The sequence below is a fragment of the Neolamprologus multifasciatus genome, chromosome 8 (assembly GCF_963576455.1).
Source record: "Neolamprologus multifasciatus chromosome 8, fNeoMul1.2, whole genome shotgun sequence".
NCBI lineage: Eukaryota > Metazoa > Chordata > Actinopteri > Cichliformes > Cichlidae > Neolamprologus > Neolamprologus multifasciatus.
The window spans coordinates 11916071-11930501 of NC_140446.1; the positions used below are offsets into that span (position 1 = coordinate 11916071).

Below are 14431 nucleotides of genomic sequence, written 5' to 3' on the forward strand. Positions count from 1 at the left end.
TCCTTTATTGCCTAATTCACCTACAACAGATGACTCACGGAGACGTGATCACCTTGAGTCTTGACATGTCCCCATAAGGTATGAGAATGATGCTGATTTCTTCACTGAGGCCACCTTGTTCAGATTTAATAGTGTCAGCAGTGCTTAGCTTAGTAGCTTTCGATTAGCGAGGTGTGTGTGCATGCATGTGTTTTGGTGTGTGTCGAGGAGAGGGGGGGTGTTTCACACTGCTCTGCGGAGGTGTAACACCCTGCCTGTAGTGTTGTTGTAAAGCACATTACGAGTGACTGAGGGTGTTGTTATGGTATCATGATGCCGGCCCAGCACTCAAGGGAAGGTGAGAAGATCTGTGTGCTTGTGTGCGTGCGCGCGTGTGGTCGGGATGGTAGCCAGCGTGGTTTGCTGTCTTTCTACACCTGTAGCCGCACTCACTCTCTCACCTTTTCATGTCGACGAATACTTTTGAGCGCCTCGGGAGATGCGCTTCAGAAAAATGTCTCCATTCAAATGTGGTACACGAGTCAGGAGGGCACGAAGGAAACGCTCTCAGGCGATTGTATAGATTTTAAGCAAACTTCCACATGAGCTAAAATTATTACCCCGCCTGTGTGTTATCAGCATCCATCATAGTTTAGTGACTGATGTTCCAGTTCGGCTTTGATTCACTTGCATTATATGTGCTGTTTTCTCTGTGAAGTAAAACGCTCTAATCCATATCATAGGTATGCACACTTTATTACCTTCAAATATCTTTTCTGAATTGATGGCCTGTCGACTTGTCTGACATCTTATTTCTTGCCCTATCGCACTTTGTAGTTGCGTTGTCACTGTGCTTCCAGATCTCAGCAATTACTTTGGAGAGCACAATATTATCACGAGCAATGGCCAAAACTACGGAAATAAGAAATGTAATAAACTGGAAATATCCTTTAACAAGACTGCTCGCTCCCAGAGTGGCCTGACTGTTTTGGTTCACAAGCCATTTATATGAATAAATTAAATCTGTTTACCACTTCCCTGCGCCTCAACAGCTCAGTTGAGAGACTGTGTAAAGCGGCGCAGGTTCGTGATCCATTTGTTCTGCTGTGATGGCGGGATAAAGCTAATCATTGTCTACTTTTCTCCCTCTCCGACTGTTTTTATCCTGCAGAGCGGAGATGCGCAGCTCATCTACGTTACATTAACAAGCTAGAAATGCTCTTTGAAGGTTTTTGGGTGTCTGAAATAATGTTTAGATTCCAAACTGTGCGATTGTGACAGTTCAAAAAGCAATTCCCTCTTACTTACTGCAGATAATGTTGCGCTTTAGTGTCTTCATTCAACATTGTTTAGCGTCACCCTCTTCCAGCCCTTCCTGTGGCACAGTTTTGTCATCAAATTAAATCCGCAGCCCTTTTCAAGGTACGCTTACGTAACATGATCACGTAATGAGACAAACATGGACCCCGTCTGACAGGAGACGGTCCTCTCTCCGCGGGGTGCCGTGCGAAAACAAAGCTTTAAAGTAGTGTTACAGGGGGAAGAAAAACATTGTTTTACCCTAGAGGTGGGCTGATAGCACTGTGAAAAGCCCATCTGAAGAGGTAGGCCTCATCTGTCACTGGGCAATGGAGGAGGCAGTCATGCAGAAGCCCCCTGATTATAAAGAGATAATTTCATCCAATCCTCCGGTGGTGCTCCATCGCCTTGCCGCCATACTCCACTGCCTTTCATATTTGTTCCCAGCCTGCATCTCCTCACCCGTTTCGTTTTATTACAGCTCCCACTCAATACATATATTTTAGCTCCCCCTTGAATAGGAGAGGGAAGCGGGTCTCCCTGCTCTCGTCCCACTCTCCGACACCCCCCACACCCACGAGTCTTTTGTTGTGCAGGAATCCACAGCTCAACTTGTTGTGTAACGCCTGCTGTGCAATTTGCAGTAAATTAAGCTCAAGTAAGGCACATATCTGCAGCGTTTTCCCCTCACACGCTCAGAAGCGTCAGGCAGGATTGCCGGAGTTACTATCTGAATCAAGGCAAATAACGTCACGTAAAGGTAGCAGCAGAGAGAAAATAATAAGCGATAGCATCTGTAAGATAGATGAGAGCTTGTAAATAGAGGCGGGCTCATAATTGCCACTGCTGTCATATCTCCATAGCATCATGGGTTTAATCTGTAAATTGGCTCTTGTTAGTCATCAAAGATATAACAAAGGACTAGTGTTTAATTAGAACAAGTGAATATCTGGAAATTAAATTACACCTCAACACTGCCATGCCATTTAAAAAAAAAAAAAGTCATTATCTTAAGAAGAAAATGCATGTAAATGTGTGCACACATAGGCTTTACAGCGATTCCTGCACCGTGTGTTTAACCGGTTAAAAAACGGAGGAGGTGAATGGCAGCCCAACCTTTCTTTCCCCTCATTTTAACTCACTGTTGGAGGTAAGAGAGATGACAGAGAGAGAGCACGAGTGAGAGAGCGAGAGCAAGGGGAAGGGCAGGAGGGAAGAGAACGAGAGAGAGTCGGAGGGAGCAGGTCGACTCGCTCATCAATAACCACAAGGTCAGACAGGCAGTGCCGGGCTGAGTGGGCCCTGTTAGGAAGCAGCAGCTGAGGATTTGTAGAGCTTGTAAAGGCTTAAAGCAACACTGCTCCGCCTTCTTTGTGCTACTAGCCAGGCCTTTGAAGGGCCAGGGAGACACCTGCTGGTGGCTGAGGAGCACAGTGGTCTGCGGACACCCTTGCCAAGGATCAGCTCACTATCAGCTGGCAGAAGGAGGTGACTGGGGGGAGTATTATAGCAGCAAACACCTGATGGATGTATAAAACATGGTGTCACTAAGGAAGCTGTTGTTTGACAGGAGTATCCGTGACCACATGTTATAAAATGTGAATGTTATTTGATTAAGCTGTAGATATCTGAAAGTCACTTAAACCCATGCCCAATCGTTTTTTTTTATGCTAAATTCCTCAAATCATTATCAGAACTCAGCCACACCCACTTCAAATGTTTCAACTGAGGATTCAGTAAGTCTGTGAGACATCAGACATGTCAACAAACAAAACACTTTCCATCTGCAAAGAGGAGTGAAAAAAATACTCGGACCCCCCCCCCCCCCCCCCCCCCCCCCCCTTTATGAGCTTTCTAATTTATGGAGAGGAATGCACTAGTGTGCCCTTCTCTCCTCTCAAGTACAGGCATGAGCAGCTCCAATAGGTAGCATAAAAGCTCTTTAGCTGTCTAGTGGAGTAGATTACTGGCCCTGCCGTTAAATCCAGCTAGAGACCCCTAAGTGAGCATTATCAGTATGGTGCAGCATGCTGCCTCCTCTCTCTCCCGCTCTCCTTTTTTTTTTTCCTCCCCTCGCTCCCTCATCTCTCAGGTACTTTGTACGGCAAAATTTCTCACTGTGTGATGGTAATGGAGAAGGATGGCGTGGAGAGGGAGGGGTCTGAAAGAGCATTTGAGTGAGAGATGATGCACCGCAGGACGAGCTGCCCCTGCAGTAGCGAGAAGGAAAGATTGAGACAGGATGAGATAAAGGGGGAGTGAGGCGGAGGAGAAGATGGAGGTTACACTTTTCACCACCCATAAACGCGCTTATTAATTCACTAAACCTTCCACTTCGAGCTGCGGGTCACTACGAGTTATGGCCGACAGCCTTGTGTAATATTTATTTGACACTGAATGCAACATTAAATCAAACCCCCTAGAGGCGAAATTGATAACCTTTAATGTAGCCGGTGATACTTTTTAAGTTGTGATAATAGTATGTAGCATGTCAGCTCACAGCCTCATTGTTTGCCTTCCATAAAATATTATTCTCTCTGCTAAAAGAAGAAGGTTTTCTATAAGCTGCTACTCCAAAATCAATAGTGCGCTGTAAGGGGTTTTGTTAGAGGAACTCTTATGTAGCTGGAGCGAGAAGGGAGGAGGAGAAAGGGGAGTAAAATGTAGAGCAAGTCTGGGCCCAGGGTACAGATAATTGTTAACCAAAGATTACATAATGGCTAAGTAATGTAAACAGAGAACCACATGCCAAGTTAATGTTCTCACAGGCCAAGATGGAAGGGTTTCGTGCAGTTTTCTGAGGTAATGCTGACAGACTGAGGTGCTACGACTCAGTGTGTGTTTGTGTCCCTCTACCTCTGTTCATTTTCACCCCAAGGTGCTTTAAACACAGTCAGACATCCTGTCTACGTCCAGTGTGTCATTTCCAAAGGTGTATGGCACCGTTCGGGGCAACCGCCAGGGCTTGTTAAGGGTGTCACAGGAGCTGAGAGGAATGTCATCCTTTGGGCTCTCTGAGGTGCTTGTCACCTGCCAAATCAATATCTCCCTGCTCAGCTCACAGCACCCAGCACACACACAAACACACTATAACAGCAATATCCTGGTGGTGATGGAATTGGCAGCTTCCCTTGGAAGAGGAGAGCCTTAACATTTGTCTGTGTTTGTGTTACAGAAGTCTCCAGTTTAATGGCTGGCAGGTAGAGGCCAAAGAGGGACAATCAACATGAACTCGATTCCGTCGATGGACAGACACATACAGCAGACCAATGACCGTCTGCAGTGTATCAAACAGGTGAGGAGGTGTTGGCTCTCAGACATTAATATTATATTTCAATTAAAAAACCAAATAAATAAACTGTGATGATGACAACGACAGCGATTAGTGTCATCACAAGTTAATATTTAATAACTTTTTCCACAAATAATTAAGCGTCATTATTAACGTATTTGTTATTTTCTTAAATATAAAATGACCGATTTTAAATTATATACTGTAGGCTGTAACTTCATTTGCACATATGTGTGCTTGTGCTATATTTGTTAATGGTTAGTAAATCATCCAGTCGTTTTGTAAATGACTCAGTTCTCATTACCAGGGCCTCGATTACAACCATTTAGTCCAGCGGTTGTAAAACTCTTAATTGTCGCACTAATGAAAATCTCACCCTGCACTCACACACGCACAATTTGTACTGACTGCTAACAGTAAAAAAAGGATCCAAGTTGAATGTGAGCAAAATAAAGATCAACACAATAGCATCAGCAAACTCTTGTTTGTTTACTTCTCTAAAAAAGATCACAGCGGTGCCATGTACCTGCAGTTTGAGAGCTTCTTATTCACTGGTGTGTCAGAGACATACACATCTGTGCGATACTGTGACCTATTCCTTGATTTTGTGACAGGACCCCTAATTTCTGTCTTTTTAAATGTGGGTTAATAAAGGGAAGGGATGCATTGGAATCCAACATTTTTACTCCGTAGACCCAAAAAACTGCTAGTGAATATGAAAGTCTATGGTGGGTGAAACAGCACACAAGCAGCAGCCTCCAGGTTCACATTCATGTGATTTACAGCACATCTGTTTATATGCTTTTAAAAACAAGTGTTATACACATCTGTGAAAGCTTTATAAACACACTGCACGGTATATTATAAACATTAGCTGCGGTTTTACAGATGAATTACATAAATGGTTTACAAAAGAATTATTAGCCAATAAGTAAACCTCCTGATTATCATGTTGTGGTCTGTTAACAGTAAAGTAGCTCTTTTAATTTGCCATTTATTAACACTGATTATGAAGTTTTATAGTTCATTTAAAGCCTTCAGGCTAAAGCATGTTCAGTAAGTTAGTAATGTACTGGACTTTTTGCTGCTACCGGTGGAAAAACACAAGCAGTGGAAAAAAACTCCACCAGCACTGTTCACCTTTCCAAGTACACACATGTAGTGAGTCACATCCACGGTGAGACTGCCTCTCTATCTTCCTGTTTGGCCACAGTTAAGTGACTAATCTGTTCAGCTCCTATTATCGGGACTCTGGTGTGACTCAGGTTACCGGCTGGGGTCAAAGAGCAGAGGCTCCCCTCCCTCTCCCCGTCATCGCCCTGCTTTCTGCCTCCACCGCTGCTGACTCCCAGCGTGTCCTTTTGTTCTCCTCTCAGCACCATTTACTGCAGGACGAATCTTCGGCAGAATTAGGCAGGCATACTTGTGTAACCCCAGGCTACAGGGATCTTCCTTTGATCTCTTCTCTTAACTGCTGGTCCATTTTGTTTCTGGGCTCTGTGCTGCCGAGGTCCACCTCCTTGAAAAGTACATCAGAAAGCCTTCGGGGGACAATGTATGGGGGCTTGCACTTAAATGCAAATGTGGACGTGGTAAACTGCTTTATCCCAGCTATCCAAATTTAAGGCAAGGTGAGGCGGAGAGAGAGACAAGGCAAGCATTTGGGGAGTAAAAAGAGCGAAGCTTCTCTATGTGTAGAAACAGGCCTTTTGTTCTTAAGTAATAAGGTACAGAGAAAAGGAGAGGTAAACACTCTCTGTCTTCAGTCTGGTTACCTTCTTCACAGCAGGCTATTAAATAATTCAATTTCCCCTCCTTTACTTGTAAGAGGAGAGAAAATTGATTCTATTAAAGCGCTGTATTACTAATAGCAGGTGAATTGGTCTGTAAAGGAAGTTGACAGAACTTGAAAGGGAACTTGTGTTTGTCTGAGAGTAGTTTACACAATCCCAAATGCTGCGGGGTTAAATGTATTGACCCCTCAAGTCAAAAATTTAAACAAATACATCCCAATGTTAGCACCCAGGAAAGCAGCACATGGGTAAACATGCCAATTAGAGAGATCCATGGCGTACAAGGAGGCCTTCAGTCCAACTAATAAATGGTTAAGCGCTGGGTCATTTCAAACCAACCAGTAAGAGCCAGCACCCTGCTAATAGAGGCAGCTTTGTGCCGCAGACAATCAGGGTTTGGAAGGCCCGCATAATAAATACCATTTATGTCCTGCCAATTAGACTAGCAGCGAGCCCATTCAGCCAACCGTCTATTCTCCTCCCCGCACACAAAGATGATCATCAGGGGAGATCAGAACAATTAACTCACTATCTTCTCCCCCTGCTCCCCATTGTCCAATATCCAAGCTATTAAAATAATTAAGGAAATATTGTAAACCAATCCAGCTGTTTGCTTTAATTGAAAGTGTGCACATGCTGAAATTTGGCATCTCGAAGGCAGTACCGACTTGGAGCAGGAATATAAATGAAGCCTCCTCCATTGTGTTGTTGTTTTCTGGGAGATGTGACATGTCTCTCTGAGTACTCCCAGCCAGTGCAGCGGACAGGGGAACAAATTGATTTTGTTGCTCAAATGATAAATTACTGCTGAGCGCGATGATAAAGTGGAGGAAATTGGAATCCGTCAACCTGATTGAATCACGGGTTGAAAGTTAAATCAGAAAATCATTACTGTGGTAATTTTTAAATTACTGTCTTGTTGTAAAATTGCAATAATATGATTTTTAAACAAACTCGACCAAACACTTGGGGGATTTTTTTGGTTTCTTTCGTTCTTTTTTTTTGCCACATTGCGCTAAATCTGACTTTAAAATGAGGGACTTTGTTTTGGTTTCAGGTTATGCAGTTAATGGGAAAGATAAGGGACTAATTAATAGGTTGGCAGACAGAAATTTGCTCGGCAAGACTGAATATTTGTTTTGGTTGTTATTTATTAAGGAGAATTTAAGAAAACAGCTTCCAGATGTGAGAATTTGCCTGTTTCGGGTCTTGTGGTTACAAAGACAAAATGCTTGAGATGTTGGTACAATATAACCCTAGAATATAAATATATATATCTGTATTTATTCGAAAGTGATACAGAAAAACAAATGTTCTCTTGTTTAACCTCCAAACAGACAAGTATGCTTAAAAAGTGATTTATAAAAACAGTTATCTGATTTTTCCCCCAACACGTTTTTTCTCAGAGCCTGTTTGTTTTCCTCCTGCATCTCAGAACTGCACCATTGCGAGCACTTTGGGGAAGATGGCTTGCCTGATAATGTTGGTATCTATTTCAGAGACAGTATTTTCCTCTCACGGTGGGGAAGCCAGTTTGCTGTCAGACTCTCCTTTCGCTGATACATACAGGGCTTCGCCAGAAACTATGAACCATCCTCTCGCCGCAGGAACACTTCCTCACATTCTTAGTGGCGATATTTCAAGACAAACTGGAGGACTGTCCTCTTTGCACCGCTCCTACACTGCTTGTGCAGCTGTTTCTGTCTGCCGCTGCGTTCTTTCCAGTGTTAATTGTCTCCATTAACGTGTTTTCAGTGCTCTGGGGGTGTCGATGAATGTAGAGCAACAACAGCAGCAAACTAAGAAGTGTGATTCTGAATGGAAAGAGTCTTTGCCCGATCACTTCTGATACATAAATGAAGTTATATCCAAATCCAGTTGTGTCAGAAGAAAAAAGCTATGTTCTCAGGACTCTGCAAGTGCCGTCTCTCTTTGTTTCCCTTGAACTGAACCGAGCATTAACAAGAGTGTACGTGTTGGAGGATCATTCTTACCCAGGGGACGGGGATAGGAGAGTGTGAGAGGGTCTCTTGGCCACTAGTTTAGGTTTGATTGGTGGGTTTTGGACAGAGAAAGGGGAACATCTGTGGCGTGGTAGTGCCAAGCTCTCCGTGTGACAGCCACACTGGTGGGACCAATTGTTCTGAGTGCAAAGAACAGTAATCACTTCAAGTCCAAGTGGTGGTGTGTATTTTTTTTTCTTCCCTCTACATATTCTCCCTCCCTCCCCCTTTTCTCCCTTTTTCCATCCTTGGTGCACTGATTGCGTGTGTTGTCTAGCTTCCAGACTCATCTAAATTTAGCATCTGGGGATGTGTGTGTTTCTCCAGGAGACTTTTTATCCACCAGTAGAATTTGAATGCTCTGCTACCCCACCACATCTCCTTTTAGTCTCCCCCAACAAAGACATATCACAAGAGTGGGGAACGGTCTTGGACAGAGTATGAAATAAACAAGACTGGTTTCATCCACTGCTTGTCAAACACCAGCTTTGTAAATTGATATGAAAGCAGCCTTATCAAATCCTAACCTCTGCTGCCCCCTAAAGAGCAAGCAAGAAAAAAGCACTGCACAGCAGTGACTGTACCCCTGTCACTTCCTCTTCTTCTTCTCTCTCTGACAGTGAAATCAAAGCACGCCGACGTATTAGGAAGGCAGCCATTCACTTTAAGCTGACAAACCGCTCTATTTACCTTTGATGCCATGGAGTGGGAGTCCATTTGTTCCTGTTTTGTACAAGTGCACTACAAAAGCTTGTGTGCATAATCTTTCCAAAGGCAACAGATTACAGCAGAGTGGTGGTGGTGGTGCATCTGCTCTGCTATGTATAAAGTGATTTGTATTGTGGTTCGAAAGCTTTTAGAGGAGAAATGACCAACAGTAAGGTTGATACGGAGACCCAGAGACGTCCTTTTTCAGTTTTCTGTGCTGCTCTACAGCAATACAGACAATGCAGGTTAGTGCTGGCTGCAGGAGGGGAACGAATGCCATAAAAGGGTGTCTGTAGGTCAAGGAGTTTGTTGTCAGATAAAGTCAGAGAACAGCCAAGGGTTGGCTACTGAAATAAGGGCTTCCTCGTGGATTCATGCAGCCATACAAGGAAGATTTATTGCAACAGAAACCTGAGATAGTAGCTGAGTGGAACTGGGACATACTATCAGCCTAGAGCGGTAATATTTTAACCCATTTAAAATAATTAATCCAAAGCATCATAAGCAACATTTCAGAACATTTGGTCATAAAAATGCTGTTCTCATTTGCTCTACTTCGAGAGCTCATAATTAAAAGTTAAATATTAAAAGCTTTTTTCAGAGCAGGTGGGAAAACATGTAACTGCACACATTTTAGACAAGCAAATGCTTTTAATGAATTCTAATAAGATAATACATTTTATTAATGACTAAATAAACATAGAGGACAGCACTTATTAATTACAATTTTTTATTGTCATGCTTCTATTTCAAGCATAACATCTTATTTGTTTTATTGTTTTGTTTAATGCTTATTACTTACAGCAGTTACCTGTTATCTGTCCCATTTTCTTCAAGTATTTGAATATTACTGGAATCACATTGATTTCCATCTATCTCCTCTTCTGCATAGCACCTACAAAATCCAGCAAATTTCCAAACAGCAGCCACAGAGCTGCTGGACTGGTGTGGTGACCCCAGAGCCTTCCAGCGCCCCTTCGAGCAAAGCCTGATGGGATGCCTAACGGTAAGTCACCAGTCGTGAGCACCTTCCATAATCTCATGTTCAGAGTTTCGAGAATGAGGAACTAGCCGCTTGAACAACTGCTGCACTCTTTCCATAACCTCCTCAGGGATGCACGAATACTCATGTTTAGCCTGGTGATCATCCGTGAGGTCACTGAAAATGTAAAATGTGTTTAACCTTGTAGAAACTGCTCCCATTTAGCCACCTTTCTGTTGCTTTAGTTCCAGCCTTTGATATAAAATCCACAACGTCAAAAACATTCTCAAACCACAAAGCAATCAGCTCTCAATCTGTCTTCTGTGTCTTTACCAAATGCCTATGGATTTTTGATTGATTGAATAATTACTGTCCTATGACATCTGAAATTAAGGCTTCTGGAGAAAACGTTTAGCCCAAAGTAGTCAGGGTTTGTATATTTTCAACTAAATTTAATCAGACACAGCCAATATGTCAGGAGCTAAGTTCTTAACCCTGACTGAATATCGTTTATACTAGTGAGTTTAATGTTCACTTAGTAAAATGCTCCACTGGGAATAATAGCTTAATCTTGAATTGAAAGCAATTAATTTTTTGAACAACTACATAGTCGTTTATTGCTATGACCCTTAGCCAGTTAGCAAATGTAGCTGTATATCAGGGGTGGGCAATCTCAGTCCATGAGGGCCGGTGTCCCTGCAGGTTTTAGATCTCACCTTGGGTCAACACACCTGAATCACATGATTAGTTCGTTACCAGGCCTCTGGAGAACTTCAGGGCATGTCGAGAAGCTAATTTAGCCATTTAAATCAGCTGTGTTGGTTCGAGGACACATCTAAAAACTGCAGGGACACCGGCCCTCGTGGACTGAGATTGCCCACTCCTGCTCTATATGATCATGATAAACTGACATAGTATACTAATTTCTCTTGAGAAATTGTCCATTTAGCTATATGTGGTGTTTATTTGTTTTTGTTTTGTTTTGCATTACATATAGAATTTGAAAGATAAACTTAACACACTGCTTACACAGCCTGTTTACTTTGTCATTTGCGGCACTTATCTATGCTAGCTTAGATGTGTGAGGGACAACTACCAGAGCTAATGCTATATATACATATATATATGAGCCATACGAGGCAAATGCGTAGGCAGATTTGTGCTATGTGAAATTTCACTTGAAAGTTTTTGTTTTTATGACATTTTGCCACCATTAAAACCAGTATAATTATAGCTGTCTATGTCACGTTTTACAAAGCAGGAACTCCAGCAACACTTGAGGGAAGAAGAACAACTTTAATAATAGACCAAGGCGTTTCGGCTTGTGGCCTTCATCAGGGTCATAGTAAAACATTGTAAAAATTGCTTAAATACAAGACAGGAAGCAGAAAAAAAATTCAAAATAACCAGTCAAAACTTCATAGATAGGTCAGCTGACATATAATAGGTAGGTATTGGTTAATTGGCTAAGTCACGCCCAAGTAAATACCGGACTAGTTCATTACTGATGAGGAGAAGGGGGGGTGACATAACCCCATATGTCTGAAAATAACACATGCATGAAATGCATAAGGAGGATGCTATAAATATACACACAGGTTAAAAAAAAAAGGGGGGGGGGTCTTTAATGGTAAAAGTAACACGATTACATCATCACATGGGAACACATTTGTTAAATGTGTTGCCACGTTTTAACCAACATTCACCATTGACTATTACAAAAACCTTAAATGCTCAGAGCTGATGCACTGACTCAACAAATTTAGCTAATCAAGTACCAAGAAAAAGAACAGCCAAAAGAACAGTGAATAGACAGTGGGTGTGTCAATCACCTGTCACAGTGGGCCTGACTGTGCTTTAACATGCTGCCTCCAGCATTACATAACAGACACACCTGTTAGGTGTAATTTGTATCCCCATCAAGCGAGCTCGGCTACAGCAGGTGAAGAAGCCCGAGAGGTTTGTGCTTGTGGACCTCAGCGAAACTACTGTGACACGTCCCTCTATTCAAGCGATTGTGTTCCTACTTTAATGTGCAGCAGCAGGTACCTTCTCCTCCATTTCGCCACTTCAATTTGTTTCCCGCCGTGAAAATCTCAAAGCTTTTCCTTTTAGTTTATAGGTTGTGTAAACCTTGGTGTGAACCACACTGGGAGGGAGCACAGAGAATCTGATGTGATTGTAAAATTACCTGGTCACAGACTTTAATGATAAACACTTTACAGTTTTGCCTGCATGCTTGCACTTAAACACTGGTGAGTGGCAACACTGCAAAAGATTCTCCATGCAGGCGATAACATTTGTAGAAATTTGCTGCTGTACCAGTGAGAAAAAAACAAACAGGAAATTACAGGACTTAAAAAAAATAAATAAACGACTTAATAAGGTAAGATAAGATAACAAGGAGATGGGTACTCAAAACTAGTCTTTTAATTAATCTCAATGTAAGAGTTAATAAGGCTTTTTATGCTTAATTATGACTGGAGTTTCTGTTGGATGTTGAATTGCTTTTTCTTGGAAAAAAAAAAACCCAAATCAATTAAGCTATCATGTTATAACTCTAAAATCGTATTTTTAATGACAATATATAGCATTCATGTATGACGCAGTATTGATTTCTTTTAAGCTTGTTTCAAGTTGATTAATCTCCAAAATATTTAAGAGGGGGGAAAAACAAGCAAATTTAACAAAAAGATTCATTTTATCGAGCTTGAAACTACAGAAAAATGTACAGCTGAGTAGCAATTCCCTGCTTTCAAGCCTTGCAGTTCCTGCTTAGATGATTGCCTTATGGTAGACAGTTCACCGCAACTCCTCTGACTGTGTACAATTAAAGTCCTGAAATTAGAACTGTAACTTCTTATACTAAAAATACCATTTAAATGTCCCTCGCAAGTTTAGATTCTAATTAGGCAGCCTGTACTCTATATTTCTTCTTCTTAATGGGGGATTCCCATAAATAAAGGCCAGATATACATAATCTGTTTTGGTGTCACGTCCAGACTATACTTACAGAAGATAATGATACGGTCCCAGCAGCAGTGCTACCTCAGGGCTTGTACTGAAGTTTGGCGTGTGACAGCGGGATCGCTGCTATGAAAAGCCAGGCAGCGAGGGGAATCTAGTGGGGCCCATTGGTCCACACAGACCTTAGTATGTCCTAAAGGTCTAAACGATTTGAGTGGCTCTTTTTGAGCTGATAATGATGACGGCAAATCAAAGCAACATGTGGGATGTAAGGGTGATTTACACGGCCTCCTGTGGCATGTTGATGCTTCCCCTTAATGTTTCCTCTCAGTGGGCATCTCTGGACTGGAGGCAGTATTTTTTTTCCTCATCTTGCTGTCCACTTACTCATATGGAACTGATAAACTTGTAGTGAGGTTATCCTTTAACAGTCAGATTCTGGGAAAAGCCGTCATGTGGTGGATTTAACTACCCAGCACAGATCTGTATTCAGTAGATACGGATGCAGTCGTACAGCTTTGCGAGTGTCTGTCATTAGTTTGCAGGATTTTCAAGATTCAATTGTGGAAATTTTAGGAGAAGGAAAGAAAGAACTGAGCAGATTATGATGGCGATCTACAATATTTATCATGAAAACAAAGCTTGTTGCCATCAGCTGCTGCACTGGAGTGCGTAAAAGGAGGCGTGTGCATGAGGCCGTGATGCTCTCTCTGTATGTGGATGTCAAAGCAAATGGCTCTGCAGATGGTAAATCAAAAATGTAAACATTTTCTGTTTGGAAAATAAGCACATTAGAATGTTTGTGTGGGCTTGGAACAAGTGAGGACATTTCTCATAGTTGCCCCCACTGTTATTCAGCTGGTCTTTTTAGGAACTCCCTGCTAGAGACAAAGGGAAATATTGAGTTTATGCAAATTTCCCAAAATCTGCTCTTAAAATGTTGTTTGTGAGCTGGAAATATAATGAAACAGCCTGCAGAAACACCTTTTTTGCAGTAATGTCCCTATTCAGCACTGTATGCTGACCTCTGCTCTCTTCTGTTGACCTATATGTAGGTGTAAGCTATCATAATGCTTAGAAAGTGAAGTTAACTGAGAAATAAAAGAGGTTTAGACTTTCGTTCAGCTTTTTCTTCAGAGAAAACATACCTCAGGCCATACTGACTGTGTGCTGCATGCTGTTGTTGTTTTCAGGTGGTTAGCCGCGTAGCAGCGCAGCAGGGCTTTGACTTGGACCTGGGCTATCGGCTCCTGGCTGTGTGCGCTGCCAACAGGGACAAGTTCACTCCAAAATCAGCAGGTAAGACCGGAGTTTTCTCAACCGCCGTCTCAGGCCATCTGGCTATGCTGGCCCGCTCAAGTTTATTTCTGCATTCTTTGCCGCTTTTCCTCCACTTATTGCTACTAGA

The 14431-nt window shown here is 42.3% G+C and overlaps 1 protein-coding gene across 9 annotated transcripts in view; it reads left to right on the forward strand.

Moving 5' to 3' along the window:
- LOC146512590 (zinc finger MIZ domain-containing protein 1-like) overlaps positions 1–14431 on the forward strand; it is a 114748-nt gene that overhangs the window by 65437 nt on the left and 34880 nt on the right. For 7 of the 9 annotated variants that reach the window (XM_085171311.1, XM_085171306.1, XM_085171303.1 and 4 more), the window contains 3 exons: positions 4454–4573; positions 9967–10080; positions 14217–14322. In XM_085171311.1, the coding sequence (XP_085027437.1) occupies positions 4505–4573; positions 9967–10080; positions 14217–14322 (289 nt within the window). In that variant the 5' untranslated portion in view covers positions 4454–4504. Of the gene's footprint in view, positions 1–4453; positions 4574–9966; positions 12102–14216; positions 14323–14431 lie in introns of those variants that run through there. The other 2 variants (XM_085171308.1, XM_085171309.1) reach the window with 2 other exon arrangements.